This window comes from Hylaeus volcanicus, unplaced genomic scaffold (assembly GCF_026283585.1).
Source record: "Hylaeus volcanicus isolate JK05 unplaced genomic scaffold, UHH_iyHylVolc1.0_haploid 12182, whole genome shotgun sequence".
Classification (NCBI taxonomy): domain Eukaryota; kingdom Metazoa; phylum Arthropoda; class Insecta; order Hymenoptera; family Colletidae; genus Hylaeus; species Hylaeus volcanicus.
In genome coordinates, this window is record NW_026533133.1 from 68,542 (window position 1) to 90,337 (window position 21,796).

Sequence of the window (21,796 nt, forward strand, 5' to 3'; positions counted from 1 at the left end):
AGTAGAATAGTCACTGGCCACCTCCAGGTGAACTACCAATGACGCTAGACAAAGATTCAGATCTATCCCTTGGTGGTGCGAAAGCCTGCGAAGCAATACAGTTTCCTCTGGATCTACCAGTACATCCAATTGGACAAGGATTTTTTTTTTACGTGTGGAAAATGCTTTACCTATGCCCCGCCTTTCCTGGGAGAGAGGCGGGGTTATGTGGGACTAGGTGGCCTGAAGGGCTCGCCCTACCCACTAAACACCACACGACAACCTGCCTTAGACTAATTGGAGGTAGCTGGGTATTCCTACGCAACACTACCAGCCACCTCCGCCCTTGACCCTGTGGGTCCCATACCTCGCAGCCCAACGATCGGTATCAAGAATGGCCAATTTCAATTACAGCGTATTTTCATCTAGTAGATCTATTTATTAATATTAGCGTTTGCTAATGTTAAATCGGATTTTTAATAATGATCCTGACAATAAACTGAAAATTATTCGTGTACCTAAAACCCCAACCATTGGAAACTCATTACGGAATATAACTTTGAAAAAAACGCTTCGGAAATTTGTAAACTATTTTGTCTATCTACGTTGTTCATTTTTTGTATCCATTTTCCAAATTGAATCGAACGATTCTTTTTATCTTACAATCAAAATCATTGCGGTGGTGGTGGATTTGTTCCAGGATGTAGCTTATTCTTTGAACAAATTTTGAGTAATTCTTCTTCTGGCAAATTTTTAGTGAGCCAATCATCGATCACTGGAAGATTCTTTTCGCTCCATTTTGTTTCTTCCTTGATGATTATGAGAGCGTCTTGAATAATATGCTTGGCCGTGTCAAATTCCTCGTTGCGGTCCATGTACAAATCATTAACCATGTCTAAACCTTCTTGAGTGTTGAAAGAGGACGTTGCCGAATTTATTATGCCATCCCAGAGATGCCTCTTGGTCTTAAATCTCTCTTTTACAGTATCCCAATGGTCGTTCAAGAAATTGAAGAGAGTCGTGTACCCAGCCGTCCCACCGGTTAACATAGTGAAGATCAACTGAATGTCAGAGTCCGTAAAGTTTCCATTTTGGTCCAATATCGTTACGTTCAACAATCTACGGTGTTATTATTAAAATTAATAATATTCATCAGATACAGTTAGAAGATCGTATTACGCGTTGGTTAACGCGTAAGTAATATTTAAATAAAAGTTTCGTTTATGTAACGTCGTTGTAAATAGTGATAATTTTGTTGATTGAATCGAGGATATCTTCGGTTTAAAAAAAAATGATATCCAACAATCTGCTCTATTATATTCACAAATATTACGAATACTTTGGAATACTTGAATATAAAACAAAGAAAATATTGTATAATGTACAAAAACTCGGTACCTTTCAATTTTATTGGTATCTCGAGGACAACCAGCTAGGGATTTTAATAGATACGTGCGTTCATTTTGTTTCCTCTCTGGACTATTCTGTGGAAAGTTTATTACACGCTGAAGTCCAAATTCCCACTCTGCGTCGGTACCCCATTTGAACACCGGACAAAGAACTTCATTGGCGACTCTAGAATATTAAAAAATATAATTTTATTAATATAAGAATTCTATTTAACGAACTGTGACGTTCGTAACATATCGTGGTCAACCAACATTTGGAGACTCGTATAAAACGATCATTTCTCGATGAAAGTCTGGATATTTATCCTGACAAAAAAATTCAAAAGAATTTCAAAAGAATTTGAATTAAAGTTCAAAAGAATTTCAAAAGAATTTGAATTAAAGTTCAAGAGAATTTCAATTAAAATTCAAGAGGACTGTCGTGTATGTTGGCTTTCGATAACACTAAATTAATGCATTGTTGAACCTATAGGTATGGATATTTTGTCTAATTTTATATTCAATTTTCGGCGAAGTATTTGTCATAGAAAGAATTAAAAATTCTGTAAATACTGAAATGTTAATTCTGTCACAGGGAAGAAAATATTTGAAATATTTGAAACTAAACAATGATAATATTCTGATCGATTGCATTTACGCAGTTTATCGATGTTAAAATAAAGAGGAAAATTTAATAGGAAAAATACGAACGGATTTCCTTTATCCGGATCCTCGTCGGTTAACCATTTCTTGTATCGATTTCTTGCTTCGGCAACGCATGGTTCGTAACCAGCACGACAGAGGAAGTTTTTAGTTAAATCACGCATGTGAGTTTTCCAAGATGGTTCGGTAGGTTGCATGGTTTCTTCAAGTTCCGCACATAAAGGGTCTAGTAAGCTGCGAATATACGCCTGAAGCAGTAATAGTGAGATACATATTGGTTTCTCATAAATCGTAATTGAAGAAAATTCGCCACGATGTCGTAGAACTCGAAATTAAATAATGAAATTGTAAATTTAAATATAATCGAAATTGTAAGCAACGAATAAAAGTTTTTAGATCAAAATGGAAAAGGGCACTGTGATTAGGTTCCCATAAACTTTATTTCTACAAAAATTCAAACTTTTCGGTGTGTATCATTTGCCAAGTATTGCATGTTTGCGAAATTTGTAAATATTTTTAGCACGGGTGCCTTCTGGTTCAAACGATTTGTATTTATTAAAAATGGCAACGATTTTCTCTCATTGTTTCACAGTAACCCAATATAATTACAAACTAATTTACGGCATGACTTAGTAATCGAGACATGTTGGAGGAAGTAAGCGTTAAGTTTACCTCAAATTTAGGATAAACATCGGATCCCTCGATACGTCTTCCAATATGATCAATCATCATGAACATGGGTTCCCAAACCACATGGCTCCTTTCCTTTTTCAAGAAGAGTGTCATGTCCAATGCGATTTCAAAGCAGAGCTCCCCAGCGTACGCTAAATTCCACGAGTCATGCAGGAGTTTCGCTCTCGTTAGAACGGGAATCTTTTCACGATTGGGACCTTGCAAAAATTGCGACAGCATTTCCCAATTGCAAGAATCGTAGTTCACCGGGAATATTCCTGTAAAATTATTTATCTCGATTTATGATCGTATTTGCGATCTTATTTGAGGACGTATGACTTGTCTTTTACAAATACTATACGCGTCATCTTTGATACCAGTTTTACATGTAAAACTTCGGTACGTATTCTTAATCATTATTATCTTTTTGACCGTAGGACAATTTTTGCTGAAAATTCTGAGAGGCGTAGAGTTGTGAATTTTAAACAAATATAAGCTTATAGAGAATGATAAGACGGAACTTTTTTTATATTTACAGTTCACTTATATGACGTTTAGTTTCATAGATACAAATTTAAAACTTATACAGACTTCTTTCCTAAAATTCAATTTTTCCAACGAACTTCTAACTTTTCAATTTTTATTTTCGAAACTAAACGTCCTATAAATAAATTGTAAATATGAAAAAGTTTTGTCTCCTCATCCTCTATAAGTTGATATTTTTAAAAAATTGATTTAACGAATCGAGGGGTCGGTCAGGGTCATGCTCCCGCTTTTAAAACCACACCATATAGAAGTTGTAGTACTCACGTAGCATAACAAAACCCTAATGGCTTTTTTCAGAATGAACCCTGGTTTTCGAGATATTTTGATTTAAAGTTTGATATGCATTTAGTAATTCAATTCTGTGAAACCGTAGTCGAAGAGTGATCGGTGGGTAAAATACTACTGGTTACAGTAGCCGTCTGGGGCAGCCCCGTGATTCCTAATTTCCAAACTGTAATATTATTTACTTTAATATTATTGCTTATATCATTATTATTCTTCTTTTTAGTATTACTATTATTATCATTTATTACTATTATCACAATTACTATAACTATTATATATAACTATACCATATAACTATAACTATATAACTATAACCACCCTCTGTATAAAAGATACTACTTGTAAATTGTAAATTGTAAATTGTAAATAGTTGTAAATATTAGTTCTAAGGTCACCCCCCCCCCCCCCACGAAAAGACTGCGTCCAGGTTTTTACATATCTACCTCTAAAAACACTTTCCCTGGATTAAATATTAAAACTGCTCAGGCTACAAACGTACCTCATTAATACTTGCTACCCATCGTACAAAATACTATTAAGACGAATATTGTTTATAATTTAGAGAAGCCTAGTAATAGGCCATTAAGTTTCACATATAGTCTACCATATAAGTCCTATCCCTTGTTTGTTGGGGATACTGACACTATTTGTATTGCGAATATAGATGTGCAATAAATAATTTAAAAAAAAAAATGATCGGTGGGTGATCGGTTGAGAACAAGCTTGTCACGCGCCGCCGAGTGGAGTTCGAATCTTCGTAGTTGGGATAGATTTTTTTCCTCTTTTTCCATTGTTTACTAATTTTTAATCCTAGAATAACATTCCTGATACTTCATGTATTTTTTTTTTTTGTATATATGTCACATAATTTTTTGCGCTCATTATTCTGAAACGTGTATTTATAACATAATATGTTTTGATTTTTATGGACGAATGTAAAAAATAGCGAGAGTTCCAAAAGCGAGAGCACGACCCTGACCGTCCTCTGTAAGCCCATTTCTCGAGTATACAACATATACCCCCTTCGCAGTCAAAGGGTTATGATACCAATTCGAATACTTAAAATTAATATATGTATACGTTTTCATTGAAATGTAGTATTAATTGCAGCTGTTCGAACGATTTCGTAATTGCTGTATTTCTTGTTTGTATTTTATAAATATAGATTTAATAACTGTTTCAAACGTAGAAATAAAATGTTTAATCATAAATTTCTTCGTGTCTACGTACCTATTTCCTCAGGATTCACGATTATAAAATTGTTTTCGTCGGTGATATCCGGAATAGTGAAATTTTTCGGTTCATTTGCCTTTGTCAACCATAAAGGACAAGGCTTGTGAAATTGTAATTTGTCTTGCGACATCATGACTATTGGTATGTCCCACTGATAGGAAACTTTAGCAGTGGAGGCTGGCGGAGCTTCTCTGAGGTAGACTTTCTATAAAGATGTTCATTAATAATTTAATACTAATATTTAATACTATTAATTAAATTAAAACTAATTAATTTAAAACTATTAATACTAATAATTTAATACTAATAATAATTTAATATTTAATACGATATGTAAATTTGACTCACAATCAAGGTTATATCACTCGTGGAATTTTTATTTCGATTCCAGTATACTTAATTAAAAATGACTGCAATAGGTTTTCTAAAGATAGCCGGCATTTTTTTTCTACCTTCAAGGGCAAACATCTTTTCATTCAATTATCCTGATCGTTTAAGAAATTGCACATCCGTCCGGTTTAGTTCACACTTACATGTAGCTTTAGGTTTCATCGAAAAGATGTCTTTTCTTTTATTGAAGAATGCAACGATGTGTGTTCACGTAGAAAATGAGCAACTTTTATAAAGTTGAAAATGTGCAAATGTATCGAATATCGTAAAATGTAAAAATAAAATTTGAGAATATTTGACCGAGTAGCTAGGATGAATTAATTCAACATGAACATATTACAGTAATTTCACGCTTTGAATGATTAATTATTTCATTAGTGTATTGAGGACAAATCGCTGTACTTTTGTTGTTTGGATGATCAATTGGTAATCTGGGATGATCTGTTGGATTTTGTAGAATGTTTAATATAATTGTGCGCATTTGAAAATCTTCCAAAACCATTGATCTACTATTCCATAAGAGAGTATGCAAAAGGAGCTTGATTCGAACAGCTCACGAATAACTTCTGCACAGTGTTTCCTCCAAGTCGGGGCTTTATCCGTGGGAAAATCACGTCATTGTTTCGGTTTTTACGACCCTTGGGGGAAACCGTTTTTGTTCGATAAGATTACGTATGCAGGTACACATACCTGGTTAAATATAATCGTTTTAGTTTCATAATCGCGAATGGCCGTGACCAAAGGCACTCTATCTCGATTGATCCATGGCCCCGCGATGCTGTTGATCGTCATTCCCGCTGGTAAATTGTCCGTTTTATTCGCGACGTCGTTTAATCTGCTGTAGATGTCATCCGCGAAGAACGTCCGTAGATTTCTGAAACAACGTATTCAACAGGTACACAAAATCGGATCGGGATCGATCGCAAAAGACGAATAGCCGGGAAGCAATATTTTTGAACGATTTTAAAAAGCACAATATCAAAGAAGTCGCAGGCGTTCAGTTTAAAAATGAACGGCGAGACAACGAAAAATTAACTCACGACATAATCTCTAATTGTATATTAATCTCTAATCTCTAATTGTTGATTGTGAAAGTAGAAAAAGCTGTTAGGAAAAATACATATAATATATTGTAGTATCACCCCCCCCCCCCCCATACTCAAGAATAAGGAGTCACACTAGAACACGAATTATTTTCCCTGTGGGTCGGGGAACAAAATACACCCACAGTAATCCCTGCTTGTCGTAAGAGGCGACTAAAAGGGATAGGCGAGACCGCGGGCTGTGGCAACCGCGGTCAGGTGGGGAGGTATTCACTCCCCACAGGATATGGCACTCCTCCCTTCGTTGGGGGGGGGGGGGGCGGGCACCGGTAGCGTTCGTAAGAGATCCCGGTGCCCCTCCCCAATGCGCCGTGGCCGGCCGCCGTGAGGTTTTAGTGGGTATTCCCCTTGATATCAAATCAAGGGGCGAGTCCCACACTACCCCCTCCTTATGAGGGGGCGCGCGTAAACGCATTTCCTCACGTAAAAAAAAAAAAAAAAAAAAAAAAAGAACACGAATTATAGGGTGCGGGATGGGTTGTGTAGGAAAAGCGGTCGACTGTGGATCCGAAGATCGCGGGTCCGAATCTCCGTGCCCTATTTTTCAAAGAGACTCCTACAATATGGTCTCTAGCTCGTTCGTGGAAATACGCTATGAGATCTTTCTTTTGCACTTGCATTTTTCGCCTGCTTCCCGGCTAACTAACGGAAGCAATTACTACTCTTTCGATTCCTGTTGAACGAAATTTCTAACGCCCTCTTGGAACAGTTCCTTGCCGAGAGTGTAGTTGAACATCCGGAATACCAGTTCCGCTGCAAGGAGAACGAATTATATAATTAGACGTTGTACAATTAAAAGTAATCTTTCCGAATTAGTTACAATGAGTCAGAAAATGATTGGCACAGCCACCGGAAAATAACGAGGTGATAAAATAATATTCCTTTTTCTTGAATTAGAAATAGATTGTCTACCTCAGTGCTTCCCAACGTGAAGCCCAAGCCTCACAGACGGGCAATTTGGAAATTTACTCGCTGTGTTTGCTCAGTAATTTCCTAGTGATTTCCTCTTAAAACCTATCATTTAAGTTTCTTTATTAAACATTTCCATTTTTAAATATTCAAAATTATGTATATATTATGGGAGGGGGGGGGGGTATAAGCATTTTAGAAAAGCTTAGGTTAGGCATAGCACAAAAAAGTTGAGAAACACTGGTCTAGCTCCTCAAGTAATAAAATTATACGATAATCTATGGAAACATTGTTTAAAAGTACATAAAGACAAACTGTATCTTTTTGTTTCTAAATTTGTGTAATATTTTTTATATATGTTGCTAACAAATCACAGTACGTATTTATATTTTCGAGTGCATGGACAATGATATATAATAAAGTAAAATTATATTGGATTATTTTATCGTAACGTACTTTTTGCCGATGTAGCTTCGTTTCGAATTCCCGCGACTCTCGAGAAAGGCATAGTTTTTCCAAATTCGTAATAAAGAGAATACAACATTGTCATCGGCCATTTTCCTTCCATTTCATCTGGGTTGATCTGTAACAAGTTCCTTTATTTTTCATCAACTTTCGAGAATGTTTTTTTTTGTTTCGACGAGTCGTGTTACGTACATCAACCGTCGTCATCGAAGCTAAGAATGAGTTGAGTGCTTTGTTAACACGGGCATCGCTCCAGCTGAACGGAGTGATGTATTGACCGATCCACTGATAAATCAGTTCGTAGGCTGTGTTCCATAGGGAAGATCTGCTTAATTCGCTATCCCTGCGATAAAATTGAATTTGAACAGTTTTTAAAGTAACATTGCCTTTATGTCCAATAGGATTTCATCAATTGATACACTTTTTGACATTTTCGTGATAGTGTCGTATTACTCTTTATGAAAACTAAACTTTCTTTATTGTATCATTACGATATTCGATTATTTATGAAATAAAAAATTGCTAAACGAAACGGGAAATATTTTTTTCTGCAGATAATTTCTGGTTATTTGCATCGAAAAATACCTATCGGTTGGAATCATTGGAATTGGTAAGGTAGTCTTTAAACTACGCAATTATCGTTGTTTTCTTAACCAGTAATGCACTTAACTGTAATAAATACACTACGTAACAAAATTATCCAAACAAAGTTTGCCATTCTTCAAACGTGCATAGTTCTGTCAATTTTCATTGCATCGGAACAATTTTCCTTTTAATTTGTAGATAATTATTTGTACGATTTTGTTGCATGGTATATATTGGGTTGTCCGGAAAGTCCATGTCAATTTTTGATGGGTGGTACAGGTCAGAATATACACGGCTGGACAAAATTCAGGGATCACTAAAATTTTTCGAAAATTTTGGTCATATTCAAGTGACTATATCTTCGCGACAAATGGTCATAAAAAATATTTGGAATAGCCATTTTGTAGGCCGAAATCTCTATTTTTCGAATCAGGAGATCAACACTTTCTTTTGCCTGGCCATGTCACTTTTTTTTTTAAATGAAGTGCAACGAACGAATGTTCAAACATTTTCGTCAACTTTGAAGGTATGCACAGTACGAACAAAATTTTTCTTGGCAAATTCAAATGAATGGTATTATAGAGTAAACTTTTCTCTTTATTTTCGATTTTTTGGTTTTGGAATTTTTGAGTTAAGAGTGCCCATAAACTCTGTGCCAAAGGCCCAACTCATCTGATTTTTTTTACTTTATGTCCTCGATGGCGAAACATGCAACATGATCTGAAAACTTGAGAGATCACTTGTTTTACGTTACGTTTCCGTCTCATTCAAAACGATTTTTTGTTCTTGCAGCGTCTTAATGGTTATTGCGTGTTCTCTTTTCTTAATTCAACGTCATTTTAACGTACAAAAAAAGGCTTTAAAAAATTAAAGAAAAAACTTTGTTCAATCTCTTTACAATGACAAAAACGATAAAATACCGCCGGCATTAGCATTACCCGAAGTGTACCACGAGGAGGTTGTACGGTCGGATTCACAATTCATAGCGTGTGCACCAGCACGAATAGAGCACTCGTTCGTCACCCGCATAGTATTCTTTGCTTTGGTAGCCGCATACCATGGCCGCCAAGCGGCTGCGACCCCCACGCTGGTTCTCACTGCTGGAGTGTGCAAACCGCGTGTATTAATAAGGCGCGCGGCGAGTTAGGAGGTTTCTTGGGATTCTAGGCTCAGAATATTGGGATTCCTCCCATTTTCCTTCCTTGGGGCTAGAATACCAAGCGAGATCCTCCGTATCGATTTCAAGAACCGCATATGCTTATTGCATCAATGGGACCGCCCGAGGCTGAACCGAGATTTTTTTTTGAAAATTAGCAAACTTTGAAGCGTTATAGCTTGAAAACTAATAAAAATCGGATAAATACATTAAAGCTTAATGAATTCGACTTGAAAAGTACTATCGTGTGGCACAAAACAAAATATATATTTCCATTTGAAAAACGAAACTTAACCATCATATCTCATTAAATAACAAAGTTAACAAAAATTCCTTCTCGCTGAAACATGAGCCCCATTTTACCATGCAATTTCCATATTTGAAATTTTGCATTCGCCCGATAGTTTTGGAGTTAGAGCTCCGTATCACTTAGGCTGGGACACCCTGTATACGTTACCGAGGTTCTGCACCCGTACGTGGTCAGCCCAGACCTGAATCCAATAGGACATGGGTGGAACACTCAACTTATTTGTTTCTTCTTTAAAGTTTAAAAAGAAATTACGAAAATTGATTGTTGAAAACGAATGACATGCATCCCTTAAAAAGTGGAATAAAATAATACTTATGTAATTTAATAAATATATGTATATCAAAATTCAAACGTGCCTTTGAATTTTTCTTAAACATTTGCACGAACTTTCTGAACAATCCCGTATGTATAGTTAAGAAAAGTAATCAAAGATATACATACTCAAATAGCATCAAACCCCAACTGTCGGATGTAGCGGAGCCGTACGAGGGGACCGCTACCAAGTCGAGTTTCGGTAAGATGATCGAGCTGTTGAAATATTCTTGTAAATAATTCATAATTTTGACAACCTTGTCAGGCACGTCCTTCAAGGCTTCCAGATTTTCCTTCGGGCCCCACACCTTAATCTTGAGTTTTCTTCCATTCATTTCGTTCATTTCTTTTGTGGGCGAGATACTCATAAAGTCGGATACCAATAAAGCCAACTGATAAGTCGATATTTGCGGTGTCTTTTCAAAGTGATCCCAGATTAAGTCTCGCTTCCCGTCACTGTACAAAGAGTAATAAGGTAATTTTGCTTTGGAAAAACACAGAAAGGATTTTCATTTCGAAAAATAATAACTCAATCGATGCCATTTCTTCTCGTTCTATGAGGCGTTCATTGCACGAATCGATTAACTTCATAGAACAGAAAGTTAAGAAATGTGATGAAATGGCCTCTGAAGTAAATTATTTATTATTCAACGGCCACAAAAATTTTGTCGTGTAATGGTGTTAACCTTTATTTTCTGAGGCCTGTATAGTTAATCACTTTAAAGAAATACAAGATATTTTGTTATTAGTGTAGTAACAGAGTAAGGCTAGAAACAAAAAGAATTGTTACGACAATCATTTTTTTCACACTTCTATGATAGGAACGCGTTTACATAATCAGTTTGTTGATAATGAATGTAATAAGTAACTAAGAAAATAAAAAAATAAGAAAATCAATGGGATGAACTGTTTCCTAAATTTAAATGAAATGAACATTACGCGTTACTTACGCCTCGGTACTTTTTTCTAGAGGGGTGTTCGAAAGTGCTGTCATATTCTTCGGGCGTAGGACGCTTAGCTTGAAGGCTGCTTTGTAAGGAGGTTCGTCCATACACGGAAACACCCTCTGCGCATGGTCTAACCTGAGATTCATAGCCACGATAGGACTGAAGAAAAAACAACAATGTAGAAGATGTTACAATTTCTCCAGATTTGGTGATAGCATTTTAATTGTAATTACTGTTTCTCCCCGTTGAAGTTGACGTATTCGCGTTTGAAGAAACCAGTTGTCGCATTGGTGGCGAGGCTACCGGTAAAACTCATATACACTTCGCAACTGCTGCCTGCCTTCAATATCTGCTCCAGGTGGAAGACGAATAAAGGTTTCGTTGAGGTAGACTGTACGACCCGCGCGATGTGTACGTCCATCAGAGGCAAGCCCTTCTCCCTTTTTTTTTTTTAACAATAATGCAACAATTCATTGGTTTTAATGAATATTTATTCGGAACTGTTTTTATAGATCTACAGATCTTCTTCCTTTTTTTTTTTAACAATAATGTAACAATTCATGGGATTTAACGAATACTTCTTCGGAATAATTTCTACAGATTCGATCAGTGCAGAAAAATTTACATTTTGCATTGAATTAAAGAAGTATTTCCTATATCCCTGACCACTGATCACTTCTGGAACATGTAGGTTCAAGTTCAAGTGTAAAAGTGCTTCATACTAAATCAATGACATATACAAAGTGTTCCAAAAATGTTGGAGATCCTTGAAAGGAATGGTTCAGAGGGTCATTTGAAACAACTTTTTCGTTTGCGAAAATGTTGTCCGAGGCTTCGTTAAGTAGATATTAATAGAAACCCCCGATCAATCAGAGCGCGAGTATGCCGGTGGAGCTCTTGCAGTAGCGTAGATTATGCGTTAGCTTAACGTTCTTCGATGAGCTATATCAGAGGTCGGAATTTTTTCCACGCGGCGGCTGATTTTCGAGGGCTACGCCTACTAGCTTCCCCTTACCGCGCGGAGGACCAACAAGCTGACCGAGGCGCAGGACCGTCGCATATCCCGAATAGTGCGGCGGGCCCGGTTCTTCATTACTTCCCATCTAGTAAATGGGCCCGCCGCACTATTCGGAACATGCGTCGGTCCTACGCCTCAGTCAGCTTGTTGGTCCTCCGCGCGATAAAGTGAAGCTGGTAGACGTAACCCTCGAAAAATGGCCGCCGCGTGGACAAAATTCCGACCTCTGAGCTATGTGAACCTGGCACCTGACTTTTCAAAAATCAATTTTTTGTATACAAAATGATAGTATTTCGTGTGTACTTCATTGTACCACGAATAGTTTCGTTTCTACCTTCATCAATTAATAAATAATAAAAATTAAAAAAATGATCAGCACCCGACATTGAGATTTGTAAAATCCGTTTTTTCCCTATTTTTTAGAATTGTTTGCATCCGTTTGTACCGCTTTTCGTTTCGTTTGTACCTCAATAGTTTAAATTTTATAATTCAGCCGTATCAACAGTTGCTTGTAAAATTTAAATTATTGACGTACAAACGAAACGAAAAGCGGTACAAACGGGTACAAACGATTCTAAAGACGAGGGAAAAAACAGATTTCAAAAATCTCAATGTCTAATGCTGACCATTTAAAAAATTTTTTTTTAATTATTAATTAATGAAGGTACAAACGAAACTATTGGTGGTACAATCAAGTACAAAGGAAATACTATCATTTTCTATAAAAAAAATTAATTTTTGAAAAGTTGGGTGCCAGGTTCACATTCACACGTTCCTGCGGGCGCTCCACTGGTATACTCGCGCTCTGATTGGTTGGAGTTTTCTGTTAATATCTCTTTCACCAAGCCTCGGACAACATTGTCGCAAAGGAAAAAGTTGTTTCAAATCACCCTCCGAACCACCTCTTTCAAGGACCCCCAACGTTTTTAGGACACCCTGTATATTATAAAAATCATCCAGCCATAGAGTTTGAGAATTCCTCGAATTAGTAATACAGATTCAGTTAGACTTTCATATTTCTCATGTTTTTCATTATACATATGAAAACGAAAACAAAAAAATGATACAACCGTAAAATGGGGTAACACATGATTTGGAGCTAGTAGATTGTTACGTATACAGAAACTCTCCGTTTTTTAGAAGCTCGCGTTCATTAATTTTATTTTATATACCCTTCTGGAATTTAAAGCTCGGTCTCCCTAGAGTGCATTCTGCAGCTTCATCCTCTCAATATCATCTTTGACTCGCGTTGCGTGGAAAACTCCTTATCTACAGTTTCTCAGGGAACACAGCTGCCCATGTCGGAGCAACGAAAATCCTAACCGTCAGATTTCCAAATATAGAAATCACCGACGGATCCCCACCAACATTTAGGGGTACATAAACCCACGATTTTCGTTGCTCTGCGGGATTAGAACGATAGGGCTACGTCGAGTTACATCACGTCGATCGTTGTAGAGTGTGCTTTACTGAGATCGGGCTTCAGTTTCCCTTTCGATCAAGTTAACCTTATAGATCCGCGAAAACGGTTTATATCTATTACGGCAATTAGAACCACACTCGATCCCCGCATCGCTAATGCGTCAACACCGTGCAACTTAATGGTAACTTCTACTTTCAATACACACAACCGCGACAACACAACACTTCACAATTGTAATTAGTATAGTTATTTTGAATATATTATCTTTTATTTAAAAGTAAAGGTTTCCTAAGTCAATTACCAAACCTTCACGATATAATAAGCAATCCTAGCCTGTGTAACGATCCCACAACATAATAACTTTGCCGCTCGAGTTATTATTAGATTAAATTAATAAGTTGCGAGGCTTTATTCGCGACGCGTAATATACATCAACGATACGATTCAAGCTCTGTGTATTCAACCAGAACTCCTAATCTAACCTATCCTGCGGTTATTCTTCACTGGGAGATACCGATTCCTGCTAGCTATCTGACTTCGCGCCAGAGTTGCTGCATTTTTCCAACAATCTCATAATTCGAACCTTACCCTACGGTTACCCTTTACTGGGAGATACCGATTCCTGCAGCTATCTGACTTAGCGTCAGAGGCGTCTGCATTTGTCTCCAATAACCAAGACAACCAAACACCCAACCCTACGGTTACCCTTCACTGGGAGATACCGATTCCTGCAACTATCTGACTTAGCGTCAGAGTCGTCTGCATTATCTAATCGATCCTCCTAACCCACTCGCTGGGCTTACACGCGCGTCGCTATCGCCCTGGCTCGTAACAAGATAAACCCCCGTTCATAGATATGAAGACACTTTCCATTTCAATGAATAGTTACACTGTGAATTATTGGTAGAAAATTTTTTGTCACCGTATTCTGTTTCGGATGTGTATTTGGTAACATTTTATAATATTAAAGTTTTCAGTGGGATGTTAAGTTTGTAGAGGAATTATGGAATCATTTAGAAACAATATTTTGAAAACATTTGCGATGAGATATTAAGAAGTAGAGGGAGCAATGTTACTTCGGATACAACGAAGAAATTACTAGTTAGCTAGATTAATACCTTATCTACTAAGACTGCTAACAGAAATTTTAAAAGCACACGGTGAATAGATTAATGAAAAGAAAATTGAATTGTTTTTTTCTTATCACTATTGAGACATTAAATATAATTTATTCTCTAATGCACCACAAACTAAATATACAAACATAAGTGATCTTCATTAATAGATTCGTAACTTTATTGAGATACTTATTCCAATTCAGGAAGTGTCCACATGCTTTTGAGCTACAGTGTATATACATGTAATTTTATATATTTTTTTTAATTTATATTAAAATCTTTATTTATAGACCTTCCTTATAATCTACATTCTGAGTAAAAATTCAACTGGGTTGTAAAAGCTTTCCTTGCTATCTTCTACGAGTAATAGAGATTCCAATATCGTTTAATAATAATTACAGTTAATATACACCTACCTGCAAATTAAGTGGCCTACACTTTGGTATAAAGAAAAGCAGTACGAGGTAGAGGAAAATCTCAGAGAGGTTTTGAATGTTGAGAGTAACATTGAAAAAATATAACCGACTTCGAAAAAATATTAAAATTGCACTAAAAAGTATGAAATAATTTCTATTTCATTTATATTAAATGATATTGAATAATATATTAAATTTCTATTTGCTTTATATTAAATTATGTTAAAAACCTTTTCGTAATCGGCGCAAAATTAAAAATTTTTAATTCCTGCTTGAATTAGTTTTTGGCGAAGGCGGCAATGTTGAATGCTATTAATGTATACATGTATACTGTCTACGTGAAAGTCCAGGTCGGTCCCCTGGGGTTGTTGATGCCAATAGACTTCCCCAGAAATAGAGGACCCACAAGCAAAACTCCTTACAATTACTCAAGACTAGAGTTTTACGACGTTTCCGAGTATTTGCCTCGATGAAATGTAATAATGGAGTGGGCCATTGTCGTTCCATTCTCTTTCCTGGTCGGCTGTGTGAGGGTTCGTTAGAATAAGAAACCCTACCAGTGGTCACTGGTACTAATAATCAGTTATTAGGCATTGGTTTGTCGTTTTACAAACCCATCACCTTCGTGTGGGTGCAGGTATGACCATATAGCCGAGATACTGTCCTATGGAACGCTCAGGCAGACAATAAATGTCTACGTGAAAGTTCTGTCTGAGTAGTTTGGCGTGAAAAGTGTTAATGTATACGATGTCTAAAGTAAATATAATGATAGCAATAATTTAAGGGCATAAGTTTTGTCCCACCGACAGAAAGTTAAACCAAATTTGGTAATTTTTAATTTTGCGCCGACTACGAAAAGATTATTTAACATAATTTAATATAAAGGGAATAGAAATGTAATATATTATTGAATATCATTTAATATAAATGAAATAGAAATTATTTCATAGTTTTTAGTGCAATTTTAATATTTTTTCGAAGTCGGTTATATTTTCTTTCCAAAAATTATTTTATTTCACTCTTTTTAGTGACAATCTATAACTAATAAGTTTCATGCAATAACAATAGTTAGGAGCAATATACAGGATGACCCAAAAACGTTGGAGCTCCCTGAAAGGGGTGGTTCCGGGGCGGGTGGGGGGGGGGGGGGGGGTGATTTGAAATAATTTTTCCTTAGCGAAAATGGTGTTCGAGGCTTCGTTAAGGAGATATTCCAGAAACAGAAACTCCCGACCAATCACAGCACGAGTATGTCAGTGGAGCGCCTGCGGTAGCGTATGCTCCACAGGCGCTGCACCGGCATACTCACGCTCTGATTGGTCGAGGGTTTCTGTCATCTCCTTAACGCAGCCTCGAATAACATTTTCGCTAAGAAAAAATTGTTTCAAATCACCCCCCGAAACACGCCATTCAAGGACATCCAACAATTTGGGACACCCTGTATAGTTGCAAATGGGATTATCAGGAATGCATGTGCAACCAAATGTGAAAGGATTGATTGCGTTTGGTAAATTCCTTGTCGCGCTACACCAGAGCATAGCAATTTTATTGCTATGTGTCCATAAATTTTTGCAAATGGGAACATCACGAATCCATTTATCATGAAATGCGGAAGGCTCCATCGCAATTGGTTAATTCCTTGCCGAGTTACATAAAAGAATAGAAATTTTGCAATGACAATAGTTATAAACAATAGAAAAAATCATTTTTGCAAAGTGGTCAACTCGAAAACCTGTCCGGCATTAAAATGTAAAGGCTTTCATCGATTTCATCGAATTCAGGCCGAACATACGTAAAATATTACAAGTTTGCGATAAAAAATCCAATAAGTACCAGATGCAAAAAGATTCAATCCGATTGGTCAATTCATTTCGGAATAAGAAGAAACAGAAAATTTTTCGGTAATGGGACCACCCCGGAGACATGCTCTACAAGATGCAACAGGTTTCATCCCGATTGGTCAAGCCGTCTGGGCGTAATCGAGTAACATACATAAAAAAAAAATATATACATGTCGAATTGAGTAACCTCCTCCTTTTCGAAATCGGTTAAAAAGTAAGAATTATGTAGAAATGAAAGTATATGGAAAAGTTTATTCTTATTTCGATCTATTTTCCAAATATTCGGTGACGTTGATAACTTACCTCTCCTCTAGCGACGGTTCTATGATTCTAACATTGCAATCTGTGATTGTAAGGTCCGGTTGAACGTTCAAAGCAATTAGGTTGCTCGTATCCGTCCAAGTGACGTTTATCTTAACACGACCATTGTAATTGTTGTCTCCGACAAAAGGTTCAAGTTCCAGGTGATAGCTAGTCGGCACAACCGTCCTCAGTAACGTGTGTTGACGCACTTTGAAGTGGTATACGTCGTTTAGGTCTATACTTCGCTTCCATTGCGACTAATAAACAAAACACCGTTTCACGAACAATCATATAATTTATGCCATTTTTCATACTTCAACTATTATACATCTTTCCCATTTTGGTTTTTATAATATTTCAAATTTCTACGTATCACGCGTAAAAATTAATTCTGTGCCATTCTAAGGTAAACGTATCATTTATTCTGTTAGAAGATAATAAGCAAGATGTGTTAGCTACCGGACATCATGTAGAATTACAGTGGGCGTAGAAAGTATTCGTACACCGATCAATTTCCAAAAAAACTATGTAAAATTGTAATTTATTAACTTATTTTTTATAAACAATGACATTCTACATGTTCTCGGAAATCTCTAGAATCGGTAGAAATATTGAAGCAATAAGTATTCGCACAACTGTTTAATTTTTAAAATTTCATTTAAAAAAAAAGAAATTTACATTAATTTACAAGTATATAATACTTCCTTTGTGGGATTTCCTTTTGATTTTATAATTATTGTAACTCTTCTAAGCATTAAATTAACTAAATTATTAGTTATTCGAAGTGGAATCTTTATCCATTCCTCTATTAAAACCTTTTTTAAAAGTACTTTACTGGAAATTTGATGTTTTATAATTGGTACGGAGCAATGAACGTAATGTACGATAAGAATCGTACAAATCCTTATTGCTTCTATACCTGGGGTGGCTAACTCAAATGAGTTCGCGGGCTACTTTCGAAATATATCATAACTTCGCGGGCCGCATATACAATTATGTATTCCCATATTCCCCATATCAGATTTAGACCCATTATTAGACATTTTTTTTGCTCTTCAGCTCTTCAGCTTTTTTTGACACGTAATCGACAGGGCGCGATCGGGCTCCTTGGCATTTTTCGATCGTGTTTCGTGAAAACTTTCTGGTACGCAATATTATTTTAAAATCAAAGTTAATTTTTTCTCAAAATTTCGACAGCTAATTTATGAATATATAGATGCAAAATTAAGAGTCGCGGGTTGGTCACCCCTGTTTTACTTTTACCCACTTTTCGCATTTTTTTGTTAATTTCACAAATTATATTAACTAGTAAATGTTGTTTGGACTATATCTATTTTAGAGACTTCCGAGAATATGTAAAGTATCATTGATTATAAAAAAAAAAAGTTAAGAAACTACAATTTCACACAAAAGTTTTTTGGGAAATTGATCGGTGTACGAATACATTCTACACCCATTGTACATATTTGTTATTCTACGAATAAGCTGATATTTTAAAATTTTTATTTGTATTTTGTTTCATTTTACGTAGAAATAAATAAATTTAGTTAAATCACTGAGTAAATTGTACGTATTTTTGTTCGATTTACACGGTATTCCGATCTTTCGTGTAAATTGAGGGAGAGATGTATCTAATCGTGTTAAAATCGGTATAGAAATTTATCACATACCCGAGGGAAAGCTTCGGTATTCTGTGGCAGTACCAGAATAAGGAAAAGTCCCGCAATTGGCCCTATCCACCTCATAGTATTCCTGCAGAGTAAGTCGAATCGATTATTAAAGTAAATTTCAATAACTAAGGGCGTTACAAAGGATTCAATTAATTATAACGTATACCTACAGATTGAATGTTTTGATTTAAAGACTATCCAATTAAACGCCAAGAATCCGTATTTGGTAAATGGTACACTGCAACGAAAATTTGAATCCATCAAGTAGCCAATATTTTTACTGTTTTTATTTTTATTTTTTATTTTTGCTTTTTTTTAACCTCTTCACGCCCTTGGTCACATGTGGACGTTTAGTTTTTTATCAATTTAATTACTGTCAATAATAAAAAGAACAAAAATTTGATAATAACAAACAAACAGTCGCCCCTGAAGAGGTTAAATACGACTGAGTTTTACTAAAACGTATCATGATTTATTAATTGACACATTGCAATAAAAACTCTAAACCACTGAATATCCCAGGTTTTTTACCCTATTGTTTTTGTTTAGATACGATTGAGTTTTACCAAGAAACTGATATTACTCGGGAATCAACAAAAGCTATCCAATTAATCGGTACGAATTCGCATGATGATTTGCTAACTAATACATTGCAATAAAAATTCAAACCATCGAATATCCCGGTTTTTTCACTCTATTTACTTTTTTTGTTTAAATACGACTGCCTTTTACCAAGGCACTGATATTATTCGAGAATCAACAAACGAACTACATGGTATCGTTTAATTCTGCTTCGGGAATCACCGTTGCTGCACTGTGACGTACTTCGCGATTCTCAACCAATAGGTCCGTACTTGCATACGGTAGGAAACGATCTGAACGTAGCTATTCTAAGAATCCCGAATTATCGTCGTCTAAGACTACTTTGATCCGAGTTATCACCGTTGTTTGACCTTGATACTGTGGACCGAATACGAAAGATTTCCTCTTGCGAAACGAAAGGACCACGTAGGTACGCAGCCGTTCGCGAACTGTCCCCTAGGTTTACTCCTCTTCTCGACTGAACGAGGCTAACGATGACAGAAAGAAACGAAAAGAAGAGCACAGAAAACGTGAACGACCATGTGACGGTGGTTCCTCGTGTCGGATTGGAGTCCGAAGCACGGATTCAACCCGTTTAGATCCACTTAGCCGCGTAATCTGTAGATCGTCCATTATCCAATTCCATCAGGCAGACGTCACAAAAGGACATAATCACAGCGGTGTCCGCTGGTGACGGGTGGGAAGCGCAGCGTCAATAGCCAATCCCGAAACCATCAATGGGAAATTGAGATGCCACAAGCGACTCGGTGAACCTCCCACCCCCCTGGTACCATCCTTGGCGCCATTGTAACCAGTTTAAGCATGAAAAGCCACCAATCCAGATTCAGGCTCAACGTCTGTTTCCGATTCGGCGCCACTTAGAACTGATAGAGTGTTTTGTATACGAGTTTCTTGCCTGGCTTACGCCAGAACTGGGTCACTCGTGCCATTCGGCGGTATCTTTTTTACGTCTCTCGGGGAGGCCCCAAAGAGCACCCTCCGCCGACTAGTTCTCGGAAGCTGGTCATTTTGATCGAATTGTGTCGGACGATCCAGAGCGGCGATTTGTTCCGCAGCTCCTACTAATGTTGTTGTCGTTCCGAACGTGCGTCACAATTCACCCACTTAGACTCTCCCCAACGAACTAGTATTGTTACCATATTAACATGACGACGTTTCAACGATTACATGTTACGATACTCTTCAGGTGTAATATACTCTTGAAAACAATCGTACAGCAAATCTATATCTACAGTATGTCCCACGAAATCCTGGACAGCCGATTATTTCGTAACCTATTAAAGATAGGAAAAAAGTTTCTTATATGAAATTGAATGGCAAGACGGGGCCAATTTATTGGCCGTAACAATTTTTTTTTATCATTACTGTTTACAGAGATATGAAAGTTACGTTTGATTTTTCAAATGGGATTATATACTTTTTGTTTGATGAATAGATAGTATGTTTCAAGACGAATTCAGGAAGCTTAATGTAAACACCCTTTTACAAATAGTTTTTAAGATATTACGCGTAAAAATTTACTGATCTTCGGTACAAGAAAATCTGCGAGATCAGGAAGCACAGTAGGGAGTCTCGACTCTCGACCGCACTTAAAATGCTACGGCTTAGACCGTGCCTCTTGAAACCGATACGAAGAGACTGCGGTAGGAACGGCAGGCGTAAATTCTACATAATAGTTTTTTTCACAACAGTTACCTTTACGGCATGCAGAAAAATGTCGCCTATGTTCTAATAATGAACCTCCATACCCTCCAACAGCAAACTACTTGAAGTTTATTTTTCTTACACAAGGCAATTATCAATTCAGCTAATAGAACGAATAGGGATGCTCGGCCTGCGATTTTTTTTTATGGGGTCATATTAAGCAAAAAGTATTTCAAACCCCAGTAGAAACTGTTGAACAGTTGAAAGAACGCATTGTTAACGCGTATTGCAACGTTCCAACAGATACTCTTGTAAAAGTAGAAAAACATTTTTTAAAATGAATAAAAAATTGTATACTAAATGATGGAGGCCATGTGGAAGGGATTCCAAAATAAAATATTATTTTTATCTCAAATTAATTTATATTTTCATATTTTTTTCTCCTAAAAATCCTTTAGCTTTATCCGTTAGCTTTATTTCATGACTAAAACATGGGCGACATTTTTCTGCATGCCGTAAAGGTAACGGTTGTGAAAAAAACTATTATGTAGAATTTACGCCTGCCGTTCCTACCGCAGTCTCTTCGTATCGGTTTCAAGAGGCACCGTCTAAGCCGTAGCATTTTAAGTGCGGTCGAGAGTTGAGACTCCCTACTGTGCTTCCTGATCTCGCAGATTTTCTTGTACCGAATATCAGTAAATTTTTACGCGTAATATCTTAAAAACTATTTGTAAAAGGGTGTTTACATTAAGCTTCCTGAATTCGTCTTGAAACGTACTATATATTCATCAAACAAAAAGTATATAATCCCATTTGA

At 36.6% G+C, this 21,796-nt stretch overlaps 1 protein-coding gene across 5 annotated transcripts; it reads right to left on the reverse strand.

Moving 5' to 3' along the window:
- Window positions 1-397: 397 nt before the first annotated feature.
- On the reverse strand, window positions 398-19,862 carry LOC128882764 (aminopeptidase N-like). 5 transcript variants are annotated; one of them, XM_054134488.1, is made up of 16 exons: window positions 19,686-19,862; window positions 18,903-18,970; window positions 18,733-18,814; window positions 17,063-17,319; window positions 11,177-11,383; window positions 10,947-11,102; window positions 10,126-10,452; window positions 7,826-7,976; window positions 7,625-7,751; window positions 6,922-7,012; window positions 5,847-6,030; window positions 4,764-4,971; window positions 2,703-2,980; window positions 2,079-2,278; window positions 1,378-1,554; window positions 398-1,098 (listed from the first exon to the last, which is right to left on the reverse strand). In XM_054134488.1, exons 3-16 carry the CDS (start codon window positions 18,805-18,807, stop codon window positions 651-653), a joined length of 2,886 nt encoding a protein of 961 aa, XP_053990463.1. In that variant the 5' UTR covers window positions 18,808-18,814; window positions 18,903-18,970; window positions 19,686-19,862; the 3' UTR covers window positions 398-650. The 5 variants fall into 5 exon arrangements, with proteins under 5 accessions (XP_053990463.1, XP_053990462.1, XP_053990461.1 ...); XM_054134487.1 differs by having other exon boundaries at window positions 19,675-19,862; XM_054134486.1 differs by having other exon boundaries at window positions 19,558-19,862.
- Window positions 19,863-21,796: the final 1,934 nt, after the last annotated feature.

Bases quoted from the DNA above. Each gene is read 5' to 3' on its own strand.
- LOC128882764 (XM_054134488.1), bottom strand. From the start codon at position 18,807: ATGAGGTGGATAGGGCCAATTGCGGGACTTTTCCTTATTCTGGTACTG. The intron at 2,279-2,702 runs GTAAACTTAACG...TTACTGCTTCAG, and splicing joins ATGTTTATCCTAAATTTGAG to GCGTATATTCGCAGCTTACT. The intron at 1,555-2,078 runs GTTCGTATTTTT...TTAATATTCTAG, and splicing joins GATCCGGATAAAGGAAATCC to AGTCGCCAATGAAGTTCTTT.